The 13,919-nt window shown below is 54.0% G+C and overlaps 5 protein-coding genes across 5 annotated transcripts; 3 read left to right on the forward strand and 2 right to left on the reverse strand.

Moving 5' to 3' along the window:
* Positions 1 to 240: 240 nt before the first annotated feature.
* On the reverse strand, positions 241 to 2,856 carry J4E83_007988 (uncharacterized protein; the record flags this gene model as incomplete). The annotated part of the gene is made up of 4 exons (XM_049334885.1): positions 241 to 1,206; positions 1,254 to 2,036; positions 2,084 to 2,503; positions 2,557 to 2,856. The coding sequence occupies 4 exons, from the start codon at positions 2,854 to 2,856 to the stop codon at positions 241 to 243; spliced, it is 2,469 nt and encodes an 822-aa protein (XP_049186036.1).
* An 853-nt stretch (positions 2,857 to 3,709) lies between these two features.
* On the reverse strand, positions 3,710 to 5,465 carry J4E83_007989 (uncharacterized protein; the record flags this gene model as incomplete). The annotated part of the gene is made up of 2 exons (XM_049334886.1): positions 3,710 to 5,219; positions 5,272 to 5,465. 2 exons carry the CDS (start codon positions 5,463 to 5,465, stop codon positions 3,710 to 3,712), a joined length of 1,704 nt encoding a protein of 567 aa, XP_049186037.1.
* A 558-nt stretch (positions 5,466 to 6,023) lies between these two features.
* On the forward strand, positions 6,024 to 7,775 carry J4E83_007990 (uncharacterized protein; the record flags this gene model as incomplete). Its single annotated transcript, XM_049334887.1, has 1 exon — positions 6,024 to 7,775. One exon carries the CDS (start codon positions 6,024 to 6,026, stop codon positions 7,773 to 7,775), a length of 1,752 nt encoding a protein of 583 aa, XP_049186038.1.
* Positions 7,776 to 8,186: 411 nt separating this feature from the next.
* Positions 8,187 to 8,821, forward strand: J4E83_007991 (uncharacterized protein; the record flags this gene model as incomplete). Its single annotated transcript, XM_049334888.1, has 2 exons — positions 8,187 to 8,629; positions 8,683 to 8,821. The coding sequence occupies 2 exons, from the start codon at positions 8,187 to 8,189 to the stop codon at positions 8,819 to 8,821; spliced, it is 582 nt and encodes a 193-aa protein (XP_049186039.1).
* A 1,402-nt stretch (positions 8,822 to 10,223) lies between these two features.
* J4E83_007992 (uncharacterized protein) lies at positions 10,224 to 13,589 on the forward strand (the record flags this gene model as incomplete). Its single annotated transcript, XM_049334889.1, has 2 exons — positions 10,224 to 10,231; positions 10,301 to 13,589. 2 exons carry the CDS (start codon positions 10,224 to 10,226, stop codon positions 13,587 to 13,589), a joined length of 3,297 nt encoding a protein of 1,098 aa, XP_049186040.1.
* Between the last annotated feature and the right edge of the window lie 330 nt (positions 13,590 to 13,919).

Genomic DNA, 13,919 nt, shown 5'->3' on the forward strand with positions numbered 1-13,919 from the left:
GGGTTTGGCAGCTTAGGCTGTCTTGCATTTTGCATTCTGCATAGGTCAGATCTTAGAAATTATCGACTATTTCTTCACCACTCTACGGTTGCTTCGCTTTTAGACTTTGTTCTTGACGTGCCATGTTCTGCATCGTTCATACTATCATTATCATACAAGAACGAAACTTTCAATCTCAGCCCAAGCCCAGAAGAAAGAACTCCCAAACTACTGACTCGATCCCATCTCCTACCAGAGTATCTAAAATGGCCAAACCCAGTCCTCCGTCTCCTTAGGATCCATACCCTCATGGTACGCGTAGTTCTTCGCCTTGATCTGCTCATCAAGCAGCTTTTCTCTCGTCGCCGCACCCTTGTTACCCAAGCTGGGGATGTTATCCAGCGCATCAATCGCCAAGCTATAGCGATCAGTGCCGTTCCTGATAGCCAGCTCAAGAGGCGTATCGATATTGCCCTTCTCCCTGTATCCGCGGACGAGCAAGTTCTGCTGGCCCTTGCGGCCATATGTCAGACGGTGAATCAACCACGGGTAAGAGTGGAAGTTGAAGATGCAGGGTACGTTGTCCGTGAAGATGGCCTTGTACTCATGCGCCTTGAGGCCGTGGGGGTGCTGGTCCTCGTCGATGAGCTTGAAGAGGTCGACGACGTTTACGAAGCGGATTTTGAGGTCGGGGAGGTGTGTGCGGAGTAATGCTGTTGCGGCGAGGGACTCATGAGTGGAGACGTCACCGCAGGATGCCATGACGATGTCGGGCTCTTGGTCCTTGTCGTTACTTGCCCATTCCCAGATGCCGACACCCTTTGTGCAGTGGGCAATAGCTTGCTCCATGGTGAGGTACTGAAGGTGCTCCTGCTTGTCGGCAACGATGACGTTGACGTAGTTTTCGCTGCGGAGGCAGTGGTTCATCGTCGAGAGCAGGCAGTTGGCGTCTGGTGGGAGGTAGATGCGAACGACCTCAGGGCTCTTGTTCGCTACGACATCAAGGAAACCTGGATCTTGGTGTGTGAATCCATTGTGATCTTGTCGCCATACAGTGGCAGTAAGCAGAATGTTGAGTGAAGCAATCTTCTGCCTCCATTCGACTTCAAGGCACTTCTCGACCCACTTGCAGTGCTGGTTGACCATGGAGTCGATGATGTGGATAAAAGGCTCGTAGCTGTTGAGCAGACCGTGACGTCCAGAGAGAATGTAGCCCTCTAGCCAACCCTGGGTGAAGTTAGCAATGTGGCATCAAGCAATAGCGTGTGTCTTACCTCCACAGTGTGCTCTGAAAGCATCTCCATAACGCGTCCTGCATAGGCTAGGTTGCCACCATCCTCGTCTTCCTCAAAGTACTCGCCCATCCAGACTTTCTTACCCGCCTCGTACACCTTGCCCAGCTTGTTGGATTCAGTCTCGTCGGGACCAAAGAGACGGAAGTCTTTCTGGTTATCTCTGATGATATCGCGCAAGAAGGCGGCGCAGTTTGCCATGCTACCAACCTTGGCGACACCTCCCTTGGTGACCTCGATAGAGTAGTCACGGAAGTCGGGTACGTGGAGCTTGTGTCGGATCAGACCGCCATTTGTGACAGGATTTGCGCTCATCCTCCTGTTACCGGTTGGCGCCAACTCCCTAAGCTCGGCGATGAGCTTGCCGTCCTTGTCGAAGTGCTTCTCCGGCTCGTATGAGCGCATCCACTCCTCCAGAGTCTTGAGCTGGGACTTGTCCTTAAGAACCTTGGTAAGAGGTACTTGATGTGCGCGCCAGAAGCCCTCCAAGAAGTGATCTCCATCGACATGCCTGGGCGCTGTCCATCCCTTGGGTGTACGGAGCACGATCATGGGCCAGCGCGGCCTGAAAGCCTTGCCTGAATCCCTAGCTTCCTTCTGGTATTCGCGGATCTTCGTGATGCATCGTTCCATCGTAGCAGCCATTGCTTGGTGCATGGACGGGATATCGCTTCCCTCGACGAAGTAAGGCGTCCATCCGTAACCGACGAAGAGAGCTTCGAGCTCCTTGCGACTCACGCGAGCGAGAACGGTTGGGTTGTTGATCTGTATATTGTCAGCGACATCTTTTTTCCGCAAAGTTCAACACATACCTTGTAGCCGTTCAAGTGCAGTACAGGCAAGACCGCACCATCCGTGATTGGGTTCAAGAACTTGGTCGAGTGCCAACTCGTAGCAAGCGGGCCGGTCTCAGACTCGCCGTCTCCAACCATTGTCAGAGCAATGAGATCTGGGTGATCGAACACTGTGCCGAAAGCGTGGGAGATGGAGTAACCAAGCTCTCCGCCCTCGTGCAAGCTGCCGGGCGTCTCTGGTGTAGCATGAGATCCAATTCCACCAGGGAACGAGAACGACTTGAAGAAGCGCCTCATGCCCTCTTCATCTTCGCTCTTGTCGGGGTAGACCTCAGAGTAGACTCCTTCCAGGAAACTGTTTGAGAGAACAGCGGGTGCGCCATGACCAGGGCCAGAAATGAAGATGGCATCCAAATCGTACTTCTTGATGAGACGGTTCTGCACATCTTGTTAGCACCTCCCAATATCCGGACTCGTGCGATGGATCTTACCATGTGAATGTATGTGAAGCTCTGCCCAGCATCCGAGCCCCAATGTCCCAACAGGCGTCGCTTGAGGTGATCCAGAGTAAGGGGGTCGCGAAGCAGAGGATTTCTCCTCAAATATATCATGCCCAGGCACATGTATAGAGAAGCATGGAAGTAGTCAGTCATCTTCCGCACCTCATCCTCGCTGAGCGGGTGTTCAGTGATTGAGGACCTCGCGGGCCCGTATGGCGAGATGCTGAGGTGCTCGACATCCTCGACGAGGGTGTCGGGATCCGCTGGAGGTTTTGCTACCATGGCATCCATGATTGCAGGTTGGTGGAAAGGTACGACCTTTCGTGCTTCAGGTAGGATCTTGAATGGAGCTAGGTCTGAGGATGTAGTCAAGTAGTACAGATACGATAGAGGCTACAATGACCAATTGTGAGTAGTGGAGGAGTGAAACGATTCAGAAGTAAGAGCTTCACGTAAGGTTGGGACGAAGAGCGCCTTTAAGCAGTCGCGCGTCAGTATGCGCGATTGGAAGCTTGAAACCTGGCCAGCGGTACGACCGGAGACGTTCGCCTGGTCCATTGAGCTCTGCCATTGGTGCTCTGAGTGGGATCATGCTACTGCAGCGCGATACCATCATAGCGACAAATTCCTTTTGCAGGTGTTTGTCGGTTGCGTCATGGTTCGATGGACCGAGGTGGGGTCAGTCGAGAATCACGCTAGTGAGCGACGCGTTCCTGCCGCCAATGCTCACGATGTGCCATCCATGGCGTGATGTGGACCTGAGCTGACTGAGCGGGAGGATGGCAACCGTACGACCTGGATCTTTGCCGGTAAGCTGAATTCTACGGCTATGTTGATGCCACCAGTTCGTGTGCCAGTGCAGGACCTCTCAACATGATCTCAAGACGCCGGAAGACGGCGGACAGCATGCTTGCCAGCCTCCACTTCCCTTCCGACCCTGGCTTCGGTATCGGAACTTCATCCGAGCGGATAGTGATCTGCGCAAGCATCTGCAGCAAGCTTGCTGCTCAAATATTTACGTGCAGCCTGGGCAGACATTTGGGGTGAAGCAATGCTGGCAGACACGGCCGTCCTTAACATGTAAACTCCAACCAAGTGGATGTGTGAATGCATTCGATTGCTCTATATGTTCATGATCTATTCCTCAATGCATTCCATAATCTCCCTCCGCAGCAATGGTCCTCTGGCATTCAGCGAAAATAGCAGCCTGCCTGGCTACATCAGCCAGTCGCCCAACGACTTGCTTGTTACCATCCAGGAAACCGTATAACGCATACGGTATGTCCACCTCGTTACAAAACTCCTGCACCAACTTTTGGGTCTGCCTCAGATTGTGCCGAGGGATTCTCGGATACAGGTGGTGGATAGCCTGGAACTGCAGGCCACCATGGAAGAAATCCAACCATTGCGGGCAGTCAACATCCATCGTCGTACGAAGCATCTTCTGCGCAAAGGATTCATGGATACCCAAATCTGCCGTACTCATAGCGAAATGAGACAGCGTGATCTGCACGTGGAGCGGCGACGTAACGGCGTGGGCAATCAAGACGAACCAGAAGCGGCTCCAGTTGTCGGGTATGGTCTTGTACACGACTCCATAGCCGAACCAAGTCCAGTAGAACGACATGCCCACCATCTCGAAATATCGGTGCCACCAAGCTGGTCCTTTCTTGGGCCCCTTTCCAAGGAGCAAATACATCCAGGACAGTCTGTAAAGATTGAAACGCGCTACCATCATGATCGGGTAATATGTGTAGTGCTGTAGCGGGATCATGACCTTTGCGAATGCGTCGTATTCCATGGCCCACTCGTAAAAAGTTGTAGTGAGACTCTCCATGAACCGATGAGTGATAGCGAAGAAAGGAATGTATTGGATGTCAGGGTCGTGTTCGGGATGGTTGGTAACGAGATGGTGAACGTTGTGGCTGTATTTCCACCAACAGGCACTTAAACCGCCCAAGTAGGAGGCGATGAACATTGCGATGGTCGAGTCGGTCGTGAAGTCGTGCGTAATACCCATGTGTCCAGCATCATGGACTGTGAACGTGAGCTGGTGCCAAAAGCACGCAAGTGGTATGGCACTGGTGATGTACCACCCCTTCGTCAGCAGGAATATGAAAGCGGCCAAGAAAGACCCATAACGTAGGCATTCGATACCGTAAGCAGTGTAATTGCAGTCGTAGAGGCCTTCTTGCTTTATGCGCACTTGCAAGTCGCGGTATTTTTGAGTGATCCGATCTTGAGTGGCCGGGTCCAGGGACGGGTATTTGGCCTTGTCGAAATCCAGCTCTTCTTGAGTCCGCCTGTCAAGCACTGTCATCTTCGGAGTGACCCTGTCATCCAGCTCGACCCATGAGACGCTTGAGTTCGAGGAAGCCCTGGTGACATTGGCTCCGTTGCGTTTGCGGGCCGAAGCAGACGGCCGATCTGCTGGTTCGAAGAGCGGGCTGCTGTCTGCCGAAGAGGCTGAGCTAACGGTCTCCTGTTCTGAAGAGGAGCATGATTCCGTGTACTCCTCCTCTGAGAGTCTATCCAGCTCTTCCTGTGTCCGGAACTTTCCTCCCTGTATCGGCGGCAGGAAGTTGGTCCATCGTCCTTCGATACGGCCGACTTGGTAGCGATTCATGAGCTCGAGCGTCTGCGCAGAGTGGAATCTGGGTGCACAAGTCAGCATTGAGCTTTTCTAGGCAGCCAGGGACATCATACCGAGTGACTTCGTCTGTGGCATCTCGTCCCACCATGTGCGCGATGGCCTTGTCACCGCCTGGGTGATAGGGCAGCCATGCGTCCACCTTCAAGACCTTGCCGTCTACAATGACAATTGAGCGTCCATTGGCGATCTGGGCCTCGATCTCTCTTCGACTGAAGACTTTCGACTTCCTGTCTGCCCGGGCGGCCATGTTGCGGTGCGGTGCGGTACACGAAGCGTGCACAAACGGGTGTCAGGCGCGAGCTCAATTGACGAACGAAATTCAATGTACAGACAGTCAGACCACAGCTTCGCGGCGTCTCAGAAGGAGCTAAGCGTTGCGGTGAGCTGCGCCGGAGCCAGCCAGTGGAACAGGAGAGCGTGAGCTGATAAACTTCCGAAGCTTGCCCGCCAGGACCCTGCACGCCCCCACGCTTCTCGCCACCCCAGAGCCGCATCCAGCAACGACCTCACATGTCAAGTTGAGAGCGTGTGTGGCCCTGCAGCGCCGTATATGTAAGTAATAGGTCACCAGTATCTACACGTGAGCTTCGAGAAATTTCAAAGTCTTGGAGAGCATAAATGCGGCAGGTGCCCACTTGAGCTTGCTGTTGCGCGCTTTCTGTCGGCAAACTCCGACACTCCATCACCTTCTACTTCGTGACCTTTCTCTGCCAAGTGACATTGGCTGACTTCCACTCTCAATTTCATCCTTTCTCAGAACAAATCACATCACCCGCGGCGTCCCCCAGAATTCGAGATTCCAATCATGACCCGAGACATCAAGGACTTAGCGAAAGAGTGGCTGGAGCTCGACGAGGACAAATCAACGACAGATGAGATCTACAAGTTGTTGGTGGATGGCGATACCGAGGAACTCGAAAAGCGACTTCGACATCGTATTGCCTTCGGAACAGCTGGACTGAGAGGGCCCATGCAGGGCGGCTTCGCCTGCATGAACTCTCTGACAGTGATTCAAGCCTCCCAAGGACTAGCAGCGTACCTGCTTAAGACCGAAAAGAACGTTGAGAGAAGGGGTGTAGTCATTGGGCGGGATGCGAGGCACAACTCGGAAAAGTTTGCCAAGCTCACCGCAGCTGCATTCGTCGCAAAGGGCATCAAGGTGTGGTGGTATGAGGACCCGAGCCATACGCCCATGGTTCCCTTTGGCGTGCGCGAACTCGATGCAGCTGCTGGCATTATGATTACCGCAAGTCATAACCCGGCCAAAGACAATGGATACAAAGTCTACTGGTCGAACGGGTGCCAGATCATCCCCCCACACGACGTCGGAATCGCCGAATCTATCATGGAGAACCTCAAGCCTGTCACTTGGGACACGAGTGTGATAGAGTCTTCACTTCTGGTGGAAGGAAGTCTGGATCTGGTACAAGACAAGTACCACCAGGCCGTTCTGTGCGCTGCACAGCCCGAGCATGTCAAGGTCAAGATGGACCCAGAGCTCAGATTCGTGTACACGCCGATGCACGGTGTTGGACTTCCTGCGATGCAGCGATGCGCAGAGACACTTGGCGTAGCCTCGCAGATGACCGTGGTGGAAGCTCAAGCACAACCCGACCCCGACTTCCCCACAGTCAAGTTCCCGAACCCCGAAGAGAAGGGTGCGCTCGATCTGGCAATCGAAACGGCAGAGAAGTCATCGATACGCCTGATCCTCGCCAGCGATCCCGATGCAGACCGACTTGCGGCAGCAGAGAAGGTAGGAGACAAATGGCATATCTTCAGCGGGAACCAACTCGGAGCGCTGCTTGGATCTTACCTCTTCGAACGCTACCCGGCGTCCAAACCGCGAGAGAAGCTTGCGATGCTGGCCTCTACCGTCAGCTCCAGGATGCTCGCAGCCCTAGCGAAGAAGGAAGGCTTCAAGTTCACTGAGACGTTGACCGGGTTCAAATGGCTTGGAAACGTAGCGCGACAACTCGATAGCGAGGGCTACGATGTCGTGTACGCCTTTGAGGAAGCCTTGGGATACATGATCCCGCAGACAGTACACGACAAGGACTCCATCAGCGCAGCCGCAGTCTTCCTAACCGCGGCATCGCATTGGTCCACCCAAGGCCTGACACCCTACGCCAAGCTACAACAACTTTACCAATACCTTGGCTACTTCGAAGACGCAAACACATACCTCGTATCGCCATCGCCATCCGTGACGACATCGGTGTTCACAGCCATCCGCGCACTGGGCAGCCCCCACCCAACGTCGATTGGCTCCCGTAAGATCTCGCGCTGGCGAGACCTGACCCTGGGCTATGACTCAAAGAGCAAGGACCACAAACCCGATCTACCGGTTGATGTCACTAGCCAGATGATCACCTGTGAGCTAGATGATGGGGCCGTGTTTACAGTCAGAGGCAGCGGGACGGAACCGAAGATTAAGCTTTATATTGAGTGCCAGGGGAAGAGCAGTGAGGAGGCGAAGAAGGGCGCTAGTGGGATTTTGGAGGATCTGCTGAGGGAGTGGTTTAAGCCTGAAGAGAATGGTTTGCGGTTGGCTTAGGGCAGGAGGTGTTTTGACTGAAGTAGATACTGTTACTGTCACTGAGTTGAAGGGCGGGAGGGCATCTTGAACACAATGCAACCTTCTCTTGCAGAATCGAAATGCTCGTGCGGTTGTTTTAAGATTGTATGCTAGCAAGCACCATGTTCATGATTAGATGCTCTTACATGTATTGGGGATTTCATCATCGTCGTCGTCTCCCCTACTTGACGTCGCTCCGCAGCAGACTCACCTTCACCTAAAATCTGCGGGCTAAACCCTATCCTCCACGACCAACAGCACTTCTCTCACCTCACCTACCTTTACCCATCCACCTGCCAACCTACCACCCAGCTCCCTTCTACTCAATTATCCCCCCCTCTATCTACAACAGCCCTCCTCATCATCTACATTCACCACCCCACCCACCAAATGGCCACCCTATCAACATCACCCATCTCCGCTCTCTGGGTCTCCTGGACAGACATGGATAAACTCGTCGACGTCGAAACCTACGGCTTACCACAGATCACCAAATGGACAAAGGCCCAAGTCAAATCCCAATTCGCCTCCAAAGACCTCTCGCCAATGTGCTGTCCCCACCTCCGCGCTCCCCGCATCCCAGACGCCATTGTCGAAATCAATAATTCGCGGAACAACAATGCGGCGATGCAATACTACATGGCAAACAACAGGTTCTGGCTCGCGCACCGTATGTTATTGCAGGCGCAGTTCCAGTCCGCGGTACGCTTCACGACGGATGAGTGTTACTACTTGCTTGAGGAAGGGGAGGCGGTTGTGGAGGTTAATGGACGGCCGTTGACGGGGGCGGAGAAGAGAATGTTGGATGTTGAGCCGGGGCAAGTGGATATGAGGTATGTGTTGAATGTGAGGAAGGTGTGTGAGAGGTGTTTACTGACTTTGAAAGTGAGCTGCAGCCGACGGAGATGAAGATGTATCTTGGAGTTGCGATGAGGATTCCGCCGTATACGGTTCATTGCTTTAAGGTAAAGGAGGATTCGCTGGTTACGGCGGGGTGTATTGTGCCGAGGGGGAGGGAGGAGTAGGGGAAATGAGATTTGAAGATACGATTTGGATGGTAGACTTAGACGTGGATATCTGATGGGGAAAGGCGGATAAGCAGGACTAGATGGCCAGATTGAGTTCGAAGAACGAATGTGGATGGAGAGCTTTGGTAGAAATATTGGATGGCAAACATGGATGAAGAGATGCGAAATATGGCTGGTGGTCTGCCTGATTCGAAGGACCTTAACGTCTACTTCTTGACGGTGGATGCATGAGGCGAAATATGCAATCCAAGTACTACACCCAAAAGATAATCGATGGTACTGTTACACGATCAAGATGTACATGTGCATGCCAATCTTGGAAGACACCATGATGACACCCACCCAACAGCGAGAATAGTGGGTGGGTGCGTAAGCGCTTCGCGGCCTCGACGTTTGGCATGTGAGATAGGCAAGAGGTGGTTGCACCCTACTCATCACAAGATGGGACGAGCGCTCGGCAGATAGTTGTATCTCCCAATCTTGAAACTCATAACCTCGACTAGCGCCCGCCTTCCCGATCGAGACCCTGTCAGATGCAGCGCAGACGCAGCGCTGACGACAACTAGTCACATATGGTTCTGCCTTGTACGGATGGGTCCATGGCGAGGCTGATGTCTGGGTCGAAACTTGTCGCCATGCGCAAGTCTTCATGGTCGGGCCTGTTGGACGTGCAGATGCAATGCAGCATGCGCGACAGTCCTCCGTGAGTACCGGCCAATGAGGGGGGTGATTAGTCGACTAGAAAGGCGCCATGTATAGTGTTGTTGCTGCCTTGACAAATGGGAGTTGAGCATGTAGAGCTGGCGAGAGCGCAGAAGAATCGCTTTTTCTCAGAAATATCAGGGCTATGATGGAGGGTTTACTTTTTACCCTTCGCCGGCCGCACATGGCGTTTATAGCGTTGCTGGATTCGACGGCTGGGTAGCAAACGGCCAGGGTGTTCGGCCGGGTGTCAGCTAAGCAGGGGAGGCGGAGGAATGCGTGCCCTCAGCCAATCACGTGGGCGTCGCTGTATCGATAGGCCTGTCCCGCGCGTACCCAGACTCCGGGGAAGTGTCTGAGGCAGCCGTCACTAAACCGCTGCGGGCGGCGTGCATGCGTGCTAAACAGTCACGGCCCAAAAGTATCCACGGCCTCTTTCCCCTCGTGTGCCCACCAGTTCTGTCGCGTCCGTCGCGTCCTCACAGCTGCGCCCTGCCCGTCTATAAAGACCCGTCGCTCCTCCCCTCGACGTCGCCTGGTTTTCGCACTCTGCTCGCACATTCTTCGGTACGCCCTCGGCCCCACCAGAATTTCCCTTGGAAACGTGCTAACGGGATGAAAGCTTCAACAGGAACCGCGACATGTCTCTCTCCTAGACTATTCGCGTCCTATGCGGGATGCGCTGCCATCAACACCAATGGCGGGGTTCGGCGACCCAAATACTCATGTCACGCGACAAAGTCACCATGCGCCGTCGCAACCAACTCCCTCGAGACGATCGCTGCCAGACGGGCCATGCAACTATCGCGACGCGCACATAGGACAGTGTGGATGTGACCAATTTTGGGACAAGCTCAGCGCCGAGCTGCACGATGAGAGCGCCGACCATCGGCCTAGCAGCGAGCGCTCCACGTGGTGTGTTTGCGGGCACCATGCCTGCTTCCATCTGAGGGCGACGCGTGCGCCAGAGAGGCAGGCGCTGTCGATGAATCTGCCGCTGCCACCACTGTATGCGACAGGTGAAGAGCCGCGCCAATTGCAGGCAAGCGCGCAATGCGACACGAGTGCTGCGATGCGACAGCTGGGGGACAACCTTCTGTCTGAAGGGGGTCAAGCCATATACAATGCGCGCATGCATCAACACTCCAGTCCTAGCCAGCGCCCCCAGCGACAGCCCTCCGAGACCAACTCGTTTGGTCGCTTGCTACAAAGTCAGGACACTCCATCACAAATCAGCACGAGCGGCCTTCCTGGACTTCCCTCCGTGTGCTTGCTATCTCATGAACGCCGCCCAGTAGCTAACAGCGAAGCTAGGTATGGCGTGAATCAGTCGCGCCAGACGGTGGCAGGTCTTGGTCTTTCTATGATGAATTTGGAGAGCATGGCTCAGCTTAACCGTCAACAGTCGCCCACATCCACTATACCCGATGACATCAACGTCGCCCACACCCCGCGAAAGCTACCCAACGAGCCCGTAATCTCTCCGGGCAGAGCGAACATCACCAGCCCATCGCGCGGCATCCTCGAGCAGGTATTGGAGTTCAATCGCAACTTCCAGCCCGACGAGCCTGGCGATACCATACCCAACACCTACAACCCCGAGGAATACGTACAAAGCGCTACCGAGGTGGCTACTCCAAGCGTTGGGAACACTCCAGATCTGAGCGCTGCTGATCGGGCTGTACAGGACGGGAAGGACATGATTGACGCAATGAAGCGCATCACCTCGGAGATCCAACAGCAATCGACTAGCTCACCTGAGCGACAGACATATGGCACAGTTCCCACCCAGCTCTTGCCGAAGAACGCTACAGCAGGACCACAGGAACAGCTGCAAACCCTCCTCCAATCGGCTCCACCACAAGGTCTCCAGAAGCTTGTCTCCTACCTTGCCCCTCTCCATAATCTGCTGAACTCGATACCCAATGTAGCCAAAACCATGCAGGAACTTGGTAGCCGCCTAGACTTGCTGGAGAATGGATCTTTCAACTACGTTCAGCCGGAAGATCTTAACAACACCTTGGAGATGTACGAGGGTAGGCTAATTGACGTGGAGCATCGCATGGATGAGCATGAACGCATGCATGAAGCTATGGACGAGCAAAGTAGCACCAGCTCCTTTAGCCGAAGGCGCATCGACAACGCCACCACGTCGTTTGGCTCCAATCACTCCGTTGATTCCAGCACTTCCTCTGCCCTTATCCTCGCGGCCATGGATCGCAAAGATACAGAAATGGAGCTTGATAACATTAAAGAGAGATTGGATGTACTGGAATCCGCGGCGCCACCCACATCGCTCCAGCCTTGGGAAGTTGAGGTTGTCCTACTGCCATGGGGTCCGGACTTGAAAGGCATCTGGTTCTCGCCTGATGAACCCATGCATGACATAGCGAAGACAACAACCCAGAACTCTGAAGAGTGGACCCAAGCTCATACCTTGAAGACTATAAAAAGCCTGCCATTCCTCGGACGGGACTCCGATTCGAGCCCCTACCCTGGTGCTCGCAACTCGGTCAGAGGATCTATACCTAGCCAGGCCGACAACGGGTGGAGTAGCCAGGACATTAGTAACTGGGCTTCGGGATCTACGGATGACTGGTTGTTTCCCAAAGCTTGTGGAAGCAACAACCTGGTCTACAAGCGACTCCAAAGCAGGGGTTTTGTCCGAGATGTTACGTTCAAGGGTTCCAGCGCCAAAGATATTCAAGAAGCCTTGTCACATGCATTTTCTGATGTCTTCGATTACCTGCAGTACGACGACAGCGACGAAAACCCTATGATCTCTGCCTACCCAGGTCTTCGAGCGCCCTACATACCACTTCGAAAAGTACTCAAGGAGTCGCGACTACGTTTTCTTACGCCCGCCGAGATGTCTAGCAGTGCGCTCTGGAATGCTCAGTTCCTTTCGGCCGGCGTCATGATGAGAGTTTCTGGTGGAAAGAAAAGGCTTTACGTGACGGTCCGCGAAGCCTATACCCAACAAGTCGATCGCAATGAGTTTGTTGTCATGGAACAGTCATGGCCTGAGCTGCGCCAATTACCTCGCTATCAACCCGACCAAGACTCGCAGATGGAGGGCAACGACGAACAGTGCCAAGCGCATGTCCCTGAAGCGGATGCAAAAGAAGCATGCTGGCAGTTCGTCGAGACATACGATGCCCCGCCTGCTAGTGTGCATTCGTCTTTCGGAAGCAATCAGTCCGTTCAGCTCTCCATGCGCCCTGCTGATCGAAATTGGCGACGGTCAATCACTCCCAACTCGATACTGAAGAATAAGCAACCCCAGCCCATCTCTCCATTGAGCGAGAATCATCCGCAGCGCCCACTCTACTATCGCAACCGTACGGTATCTGCTTCGGTCGTCGATACCGTCACACCTCGTCAGTCGAAACGTCGCTTCAACCCCTCCATCGTTGAGCAATCCTCTGCCCCGCAGCCAATCTCACGTGCACCCAGCCTACCATCCGCGAGGCTGAAGCGCCGTCGCGTAACGAATTCCTCATCCCCACGACCCGAGGAACCACACGTCGCGATATGGAACGCAACCCCTCGGCAATCACGAGAGCCGCCGTCGCCTTTCTACTCCTCACAACCCGCACTACCACGATCGAACTCAGACGTCATGAGCAGACCAAGTCAGCGGTCCGTCGCCATAGCAGGTAAATCAACACCATTTGCCTACGCAACACCGCACTCAGGACCCTTCCCGGCTGGCCCTGGTTTCAACGCTTACAACAATGGCGGTGATACCGAACCAGACGACGACAACGATGCGTACGATAACGACGATGGGGAGAAAAGCTGGCGTGGCGTTACCGACGACGATAATGACCACGACAATGACAGCGCTTCAAGCTCAGTCCTTGGTGCCGAAACGGGTGCGCAAGAGGGAGCTAGTTTCTCGGGCGACGACAGCGGGTTTGGTAGTGACAACGGGGAAGACAGTGATGCGCCGTCGGACGACGAGGGAGAGGTCTATGCGCAGCGCCAACATGGAGAAGAGGACGAAGATGAAGACGATGAGGACGTGTTTGACTCTTTGCTTAGTATCATCGAAGCGTGAACACGCGGGGTTGATATACGGATGATTTGGATTAGGTCATCACATCATGCAAGAAGAGCAAGGAATCTGGATATTCCACATCCAGCTAGGAGCATTTGAAGAGAAGCACACACACACATATATATCAGCATAGGCGTTCTAAGGCAGGGAGACCTTTGTACTATATTGCTTCCGTTGTACTTGCAGCGTTTTGTTCTCCGTTTTCGGAACCTTGTTCTTTCGGTTCCTGGTTAGCGGGGTGTGTCTTTGTATACTACTAAAATTGGTCGTTGGGGTATGGTCATACGGTTAGTAAAGTGGTGGTGGTTGTCAACACCTCTTCTCTCTACC

Source organism: Alternaria metachromatica (assembly GCF_023757995.1).
Source record: "Alternaria metachromatica strain BMP 0045 chromosome Unknown scaffold_21, whole genome shotgun sequence".
NCBI classification, from domain to species: domain Eukaryota; kingdom Fungi; phylum Ascomycota; class Dothideomycetes; order Pleosporales; family Pleosporaceae; genus Alternaria; species Alternaria metachromatica.